Source organism: Lycium ferocissimum, chromosome 11 (assembly GCF_029784015.1).
Source record: "Lycium ferocissimum isolate CSIRO_LF1 chromosome 11, AGI_CSIRO_Lferr_CH_V1, whole genome shotgun sequence".
NCBI classification, from domain to species: Eukaryota; Viridiplantae; Streptophyta; class Magnoliopsida; order Solanales; family Solanaceae; genus Lycium; species Lycium ferocissimum.
The window spans coordinates 29,089,390-29,098,480 of record NC_081352.1 but is presented as its reverse complement, the minus strand read 5'-3'; the positions used below and the strand labels follow the sequence as shown (position 1 = coordinate 29,098,480).

Below are 9,091 nucleotides of genomic sequence, written 5' to 3'. Positions count from 1 at the left end.
TAAAAATATATTACCCTTAAATACGAGGTAATAATACACATTTAACATAATACATGTGTAATTAAATGACGGAACGATCAATATTTCTGAAAATTTCGTTAATATTCATAAGTAAAGCAAATCGAAAGTGCATATTTCAAGTAATTGCAACAACAATAATAACATATTCAGTGTAATGTGTATGCAGACCTTATTCCTACACATAGAGGTAAATAGATTGTTCCTGAAAGACCCTAGGCTAAAAAAAAAAAAAAAAAAAAGCAACCACGTCAATCCGGTAAAAAAAAATAACAGCAGTAATGAAGTCTTAAAAAAAAAAATACTACATAAAGCATGATCCACATTTTCAATAATTAAAAATTAAATATGCTCAATAAAAATATTATAAGAACTTAAATTAGAATTTATCAACAACCGAGGGTCCAAATATGCTATTAACCCTTTTAAAAAACCCTCTCTATATATATAAGGAAAAAAAAATCCAGTCATTACAGTAAAGTATGAGTAGTTGCAGTTGAGAAGTGGTTCTTGTTTCCTTCTACATAAACAACCGTTACTTCAATTAACAATTTAATTTTTTGCCTTCAATTAAGGGTTCTTTTATAAGGTTTGTATATCCTATATATATACACATATATTCTGCTGTTTTTTGAAAGAAAAAAATAATAATAACATATGCTGTTTATACAGTTGGCTCAAGCTATTCATAATATCTTTTAGGTATTGATTGATTTGATAGATTAAATTTGATTTGGTTTTTGGTTTAAGTTTTGGTACATATTTACAAAGATTTTATTTTTTTAGTGTTGGATTATGCTTAGAGTTGGATTGGATTTTGGTTTCTTGGTTGTTGGATACTTTGTTGTTCATTTTTGCTAAGTTTGGGGTATATTTTTGTTTAATCTAATTGGTTATTCATTATAGTTATGTCCATTTCCAAAGATTCCATTTTTATAGTGTTAGATTATGCTTAGAGTTATTTTGGATTTTGGTTTCTTGATTCTTGATTTCATCTGGTTTTGGTACATATTTACAAATATTTCTTCTTTTTTTTAAGTGTTGGATTATCCTTAGAGTTTGATTGGATTTTTGGTTTTTTGGTTGTTGGATACTTTGTTCATTTTGCTGAGTTTGGGTTTTTTTTTTTTTTTTTTTTTTTTTTTAAAAAAAAAAAAAACTAATTGGTTATTCATTATAGTTATGTCCATTTCCAAAGTTTTAATATTTTTAGTGTTGGATTTTGGTTTTTTGGTTGTTAGATACTTTGTTCATTTTGATGGTTGGGGTATTTTTTTTTTTTTTAATACTAGTTGCTTATTCATTCCTTTCGAGTTCCGCGTACCCTACCTTCTCCCAGACCTGTTGTGGGATTTCACTGGGTTGTTGTTGTTGTTGTAGTTGCTTATTCATTATAGTTATGTCCATTTCCAAAGATTTAATATTTTTAGTGTTAGATTAGGCTTAGAGCTTAGTTGGATTCTGGTTATTTTGGTTGTTGGACACTTTGTTCATTTTTGCTGAGTTTGGGGGTTGATTATGTCCATTTCCAAAGATTTGGTTTTGGTTTTTTGGGTCTTTTTAGTTTGGTGCATTTCCAAAGTTTCACTTTTAATTGTAGATTATGGTTAGAGTTTAATTGGATTTTGGTTTCTTGATTGTTGGATACTTTGTTCAGTTTTGATGAGTTTTGGGGGTTGATTATTAGGATAATACTGATTGGTTATTCATTTTGGTGTCTGTTTGGTGGAAAAATATGATCTTGCACTTGGGTTTTTGGGTATTTCTAGTTTGGTTCATTTCCAAAGATTTCATTTTTAGTGTTAGATTATGCTCAAAGTTTGATTGGACTTTGGTTTCTTGGTTATTTGGTACTTTATTCATTTTGCTGAGTTCTGGGGTTGATTATTGGGATAATACTGACTGATTGATTATTCAAAAATTGGATCTTGCAGTTGCTTTTTTTGTGAAGAAGAAGGAGAAAATGGCATTAGTGAACAATTGTGAAAATTTGGGGTTAGGCATTGTGAGGAGTACCTCGTTTGGACGAAAAAGAGTCACTTTATCGAATACAGTAGATGTCGATTTCATTTCAACGACACCTACGAAGAAAATTTGCAGCCAGAACTCGTTTTCTGCGAATGAGAAATCTCCTCTTGAAGCCCTGCCTAAAGATATCTTGGTTAGTTCAGAATCTGTTTCCCTTAATCTACGTTGTTTTTGTGTATCTCTTCTATATTTGTGCTGATTCTTGATGTTCATGGCTTCATGCTATAACGACATACCCGGCATGTTGTTGTTTCAAGGTTGTAGCTTATCCCCTCTTATGATAATTTTTGAAGTGTTAAAGAATTAGTTCATGCTATGAATTCAAATTTGTTTTTATAGTTCAAGATTGTAGCTTATCCCCTCTTATGATAATTTTGGAAGTGTTAAAGAGTTAGGTTTTTTTTTTTTTCCTCGAGAAATTGATATAAATAACCGCCCACAAACATAATAGCCAGCAAATCTATATTTCTTATATATTAATGCACATAATATATTTTTTTGATACATACTAATATATATTTGGCTAGTGAATGTAATTATTTTTGGCTGAGCGGCCGAATGTGTAACTTGCCCCTTTTTGTTCCCTGTATAGCTTGGGAGATTTGAGCTTAGTTTTGCTGAAACAGGATGTGTTAACTTTACTCATTATTATGCAGATAAGAATAGTGTGTGGAGTTGATCATGATGATTTAAAGAAACTATTCCATGTATCAAGGGCATTTAGAGAAGTGGTAAGCTTTAATTATCACTGAAGTATTATCAAATATTAGTAATTAATGAAGTGTTAATTAGTGTAAACATTGATGAGATATTGTTTTTTCTGATGGCGTTCAGTCCCTGATTGCAAAAGGATGGCATTTTGATTTTAGTACGCCCCGAAAGACGCTTCCATTTCGGAATGCTCTTGAGGTGGAGGAGTTAGGAGATACCGATGAGGTAGAAGAAGCGCCAAATGCTCCGATGCAATCGAAGATTGCAAGGTCTCGGTTGAGCAGGAAGAAGCTGGCTGACATCTCGGTAGCCTTGTTTGCCTTGGACGATTAAGAAAATTGGCCGCGAAGAGAGTAATTGATACAAATGGAAATGGAGGTATGGAGCTCGAAACTGATTAGGTATAGGTATTGTATAGTAGGAACTCAAAAAGGATATCGTTGTCGAACGAGGGGCTTGATGTGATAGCTTTATTGGGTGGAAGAACAGATTGGGGGATCGACGCCCTTGAAGATCACTTGCCAGTTATGGAAGGACATGAGTGGAGAATGTAGTCGGAACTCTATATGGATATCTTAGTCTATGTTGCTCGGACTCTCCGAAAATGCTCCTGCACTTGTGTCGGGTCCTCCAAAAATGCAACACTTTTGTTGGGCCTACGACCCGACACGCACCCTTCTGCATTTTTGTAGAATCCGAACAACATAGATCTTAGTCAAACTGAAGGTGCTTGACCTAATGCCTTATTGGGAAGAGCGTATCAGATGCCCTTGAAGAACACTTGCCCAACTCTGGAAGGACACAAGTGGAGATTTGTCACCGAATTTGACCATTCTTCGATTCGATGTTCATCGATAGACGAAGCTCTCTCTTTTATCGTTTCGTGTGAAAAGCAACGTCCTTTTTCCTAATGTGGTTCGCGCCTAGCACCCATGGAAGTCCGTTCAAACGGTAGACTAGGCTACACGCATACAATAACAGTTGAAAAGGAGGCACATCAGAAGAGTCTTTACACGAGCCATTGTTCTTCAACCCTTTCATTGGAGATGGGCTGGCTTGTTTGTATTTGCTTGTACATTTCATAAGAAATTTCCTGTTGTAAATACTAAAGTCCACTCTTTCTTCTGATATTAGTATTAAAAATTGATGTTAATGGAATGAAAGTAATTTCTTTTCCACTTCCATCACCCAAAAAATTGACTTTTTTCATTGATTTATTTCTATTTAGATCATACTTTCTTCTGTAGTCTAATGCATGAGAGTCTAAAATTATGGGCTTTTTTCACTAGGATGTGTTTGGCATGGAGGAATAAGTTTTTTCTATGTTTGACGAGAACATTTTATCTAGGAAAATAAATTCCTTGAAAATGAAGAAAATAACTTCCTTATTGAACTTAGGAAAAACAAGTGACATTTATATTAATTGTCTCCTTTCCGCTTTCCAACAAAACCAAGCTTATATCTACTCCCATATAGTCCCCATACCTACTACCGCACACCTTATCCCACACCGCTCACCTCCTAGTGTTTGCCTGAATTTTATATGAACGTTTTATAATATTTTTTACTTACGTACCGGACATAAAAATAAGAAAGAAATCACTTATTTCTTACCAAGCACACCCTCAATTTCACTGCCAATTGTATCATAAGCATGTGATTTTGGTGAATCTTGACTTTATCACGGGAAATAAAAGACAAAATAGGGAATCCTAAGTTGAAATAAGACGTGGTAGAAGACAAACTCAGTGTCTGTGTCTTGTGTAGCATAAGTGTTTTGGTGGTACAAATAATTTACCTAGGGAGCAAGTTCAATTATGCTCATGTCTCTATTAAAAATTGAGCAATTTTATTTTTTTGTAAAATTACAACATTTGATTCTACGCCCGCTATTAAGATAAAGTCTCATTTTTGCACTTAACTCTTATGAAACTCTTCACTATAAATTGAAATCTTCTTCAAATTTGATGCACAAATAGATAGAATAGCAGCAACTTCAACCTAAATAATCTTAAACCATTGTAAGAACTTAGGGGTCGTTTGGTACGTAGACAAAACTATCCCAGGATTATAATCCTGGGACTAATTTATCCCATCTCTTGGGACTAATTTATCCCATCTAGGAGATGGGATAAAATAATCCCAGGATTAATGGGATAAGATGGGATATCCCATCTTTAAGTTTCGGATGCACTTTATACTTTGTTTGGTACAAGATATAAATTTATCTCAGGATAAATTTAATACGTGGTACAAATTAATCCCACAGTTAGTGTTGGGATATCGCAGCTAATACCATGTACCAAACGACCCCTTAAGGTGTAAATATAAATATTTTTTTCTAAGAATTTAATACGTGGAGTTTACCTATTTAACGTAGAATTCTGTTAATTATAAAAACAAATATGAGATTATTGTACCAAAATATTAACCAAGGACAAAATATCAACGTACAAAGGCAAACTTGAATCTTTCACATTTATAAGCCGGTCAAATCAGCTTATAAGTCATTTTTAATTTTTTTAGTTGTTTGGCAAAATAGAAAAGTGCTTAAAATTAGTTTAAAAGTATTTAAAATAAGACAAAAACATGAAGTTGGGGAATCCCAACTTTTTTCTTTGGCTTAAAGTCATTTTGGTTTGACCAACTATTTTACTCTTTTATCCCTTATACTTCCTTCTAATTCCAATATTACTCTCACTACTAAAAAGCCTAAACTATCATCTTTCCCTTTCAACAACTTATTTTCAACTTTAGCGCTCTTCTCCAAACACGTAACTGCTTATTTATAAAATAACTTTCAGCACTTATACTTAAAATGTCACTTTTTTTCAGTTCATCCAAACGGGCTCTTAATTGTGTTTGCTGGTTTATGGAGTCCGTTACATAAAAAATCACTAAATTATTGGAAATTAACAGCCATATAGAATTCTTTTTTCCTCAATCCACATGGAATCAATCACTCTTATCACTTACATTTGGCGAAAAAGGTTGTATTAGTGTATTTAAATTGTTTTTTCCTCAATCCACATGGAATCAATCATTCGTCTCACTTAAATTTGATGAAAAAGTTGTATTATTGTATTTAAATCTTTGTACGTGGGCACAGGTTGTAAGTGACATAATAATTGGTGTTATTTTGAAATGCTAAAATTAAGGGTATATATGTATTTTTTTTAACGAGAGTTATATCTGTTATAAATTGCAAAATTGAGTAGTAAAACTTTTCCCAATAAGGAAGTACAAAAGTCCATTGCATACAAATAAAAGTGAATGAGGAAATATTCAGTATAGTCATCTTTTTATTTCATAACCATTCTGCCGAAATTTGTACGAATACATTCAAGAAAAACTAATTTGACACTTTATTTAGTCCATTATATACCTTTTTTTTTTTCCTCAATCCACATTGAATCAATCATTCCTATCACTTAAATTTGGTGAAAAAGTTGTATTATTGTATTTTAATCATTGTACGTGGCCACAGGTTGTAAGTGACATAATAATAAATGGTTTAAAGAGAATTTGCGGCCTTCATGCCATTGTTAAAGCCTTGATTGCCTTTAATCAGTACTAGTAGCAGTATATTTAGGGATTGATTTGCCAGCTTGTGAACCTCCCATTTCTCTCTGTTTATAAACACTTTCGGCTGACACGACTGGTTTTGCTGGAAAGTCATGACCGCACCGGCGGATGTAAAGTTCAGACTACAGCTTTTTCGTTTGGTGGAAACAAGTTATCCCGAGATTAGTTATTTCACTCTCTCATAGGAATAAAATAACATTATAATTTCGAGATTAGTTATACCGCGATTTTATCCCAACCAAACGTGGGATAAACTCATCTCAAATATAATCCTGAAATTATTTATTCTTATCTCTCGTACCAAACGAGCTACTTTGCAATTTGCACATCATAAAATAAATACTCACTCTGTTCATTTTTATTTATCTATTTTTAATTTTGCAGGCCTCTTAAGAATTACTCCCTCCGTCTACTTTTATTTGTCATGTATTGACTTGACACCTCTATTAGGAAGTCAAAAATAGAATGACAATTTACTTTATCACCCTTTGAATATAGTGATTGCAATGTTTTGGGAAATGCATTGAGAAGTGATTATAGTAAATAATAAAGGTAAATTAGGAACTAAGTGTTACATTCGGTCTTAGTTTTCTAAGCGGGTGAAAATCATCCCCAATTTTACTTTAAAAATCAAGTGAATAATACATTCAAACTTCTATTTTCTAAAGTAATATTATAAGGATAATCCTTTTATGAATTTATCACAAAAATCTAATGTTATTTTTTATGATTGATATTTTAATATTACATGCATTCATCAACTATATAATATGTATGTATGTGCGCGTGTGTGTATGTATATAAATAAACACACACACACACACACACACACACACACCAATATACATATATAAGTATATTTATGTATAGTCTCTCTTGAAAAATGAGTAATTAATGTTAATATATAAAATTGTCATTAATGGATTAAAAAATAATTTAAAATTCATTTATAATATAAATAGATAATCTTTTAGGAATTTGTTATAGAATATACCTCCATTTTTTAATAATTATTTTGAATTACAAGTAAATAGTGAAAAGTTATTATTAACTGTTATTTTTACTTGTATAAATAGCTATCAAAGTTTTGATTATTATTAATAAAAATATTCTTATTCTTCTCATTTGTTCAATTATAGAATGACATTAATTTATATATTTAACTAGTATTTCTCACTTTTTTTTAAATCCCAAAAATATTAATAGAAAATTTGTTACATAGATTAAAGAGATAAAAAAATCATAATTTTAAAAGTAAAAGAAACACAAATAATGTATAATTTATTTTAAAGGGGAGAGAATATGTTTTCAAAAGTCTTCATTTCTTGATTTTCTCCTAAACTTCGTATCTAATCAAATTTTCTTTCATATCAGGATAAGTAAAAATTGACAAAATAAATAAAGTATTTATTTTACCATTATAATAAATTTAAATTTGAGTTAATTTAAATAATAAAGAAAAAAGTTTATCTTTCTCTTAAATTATACTAGAGATAAACCAAATAAATTTATACTCCCTCGTCCCAATTTATGCGATACACTGTCCTCTTTTGTCTGTCCAAAAAAGAATAATACATTTCTATATTTAGAAATAATTTAACTGAAAAGCCGCACAAAAATCTATGATTTGTTTTAAACTGTATGTTTCAAAAGTCTTCATTTCTTTCTTAAACTCTATATCTAATCAAACTAGTATGTCACAAAACTTGGGACGGAGGGAATAGTAAATCTAAATTTGAGTTTATTAAATTTAAAGTGAAGATATGTCTCAATTATACTAGAGCTCTAAGAGTATAATCAAAGGCGAATTTATGTTGAAATATTGGGTCACGTGAACCCATGGTCACCCGAATAAATTCGGTATACTATATGTATAATTTTTAAAATGTATCTAATATTAACTGAAGGAACATATAGTCAAACCAGACCAAGTGGAGCACTGGTTAGGCGATGAGTTTAATTCTTCAAGGTCGAGGGATTGAACCCTATTGGTTGCACTTTGGCATTTTTTTTATATCTTAAAAGTAACGAAAAAGGCTCAAATATGCTATCGACCTATTGAAAATGGCTCATTTATACCACTCGTCAATAGTTTGACTCATTTATGCCATCGCACTGAATCATCCATGCATTTTTTTTTTTAAATACCTTGATAATGGGTTGGATTTTTTATTAATTTGTTTAAAATTGGGCTATTTAATTAAACCACATGTCATATCTCAATGAAAATGTCATAGATGAGTCATTTTGATCCTAGATTCATAAATGGGCAGCCTATGAGTATAACTAAATTCAATTGAACTTGTGATAGTTCTGACACATTTGAGCCTTTTCATAAAAGATGATGAGGTATCAATTAGTAGTAGTTACCAAAGTCAATCCTAAAATAATTTAAGAAGACAAGATATGGACCAATGACCTCAACATTACGAGCCTTGTGAGCTCTATATTGATTGAAACAAAGTGCTTAGAAATTGAAGAAGAAAAAACTATTAATTTATGAGTTTTGATTGAGTTTGACTTATATAAATATTTATCAAACGTGTGGGTGAGTAAAAAAGTGTTTTAGTCTATTTAAATGTAGCTTTTCTGATCCAAAGAAAATGATGAGATTCAAAGTCTAGCTTCTGTGAAACATCTCAGTCCAAATTCTGAGATCATTTTCTAAATTTTTGAATAAGATCTACAAATTGAAAAGTTATATAAAAGATTATACATTACTATTTTTATAATTATAAAAGTTTGAAAT

The 9,091-nt window shown here is 31.0% G+C and overlaps 1 protein-coding gene across 1 annotated transcript; it reads left to right on the top strand.

Annotated features, from left to right (window-relative positions):
- Positions 1-452: 452 nt before the first annotated feature.
- On the top strand, positions 453-3,939 carry LOC132036250 (F-box protein SKIP27-like). Its single transcript, XM_059426535.1, has 4 exons — positions 453-607; positions 1,953-2,179; positions 2,703-2,777; positions 2,881-3,939. The coding sequence occupies exons 2-4, from the start codon at positions 1,982-1,984 to the stop codon at positions 3,088-3,090; spliced, it is 483 nt and encodes a 160-aa protein (XP_059282518.1). The 5' UTR covers positions 453-607; positions 1,953-1,981; the 3' UTR covers positions 3,091-3,939.
- Positions 3,940-9,091: the final 5,152 nt, after the last annotated feature.

What these genes read in the sequence shown, in the direction of transcription:
- LOC132036250 (XM_059426535.1), top strand. Translation starts at nt 1,982, where the DNA reads ATGGCATTAGTGAACAATTGTGAAAATTTGGGGTTAGGCATTGTGAGG. An exon ending in CCCTGCCTAAAGATATCTTG is followed by an intron (nt 2,180 to 2,702) that starts GTTAGTTCAGAA and finishes ATTATTATGCAG; the next exon opens with ATAAGAATAGTGTGTGGAGT. An exon ending in CAAGGGCATTTAGAGAAGTG is followed by an intron (nt 2,778 to 2,880) that starts GTAAGCTTTAAT and finishes GATGGCGTTCAG; the next exon opens with TCCCTGATTGCAAAAGGATG.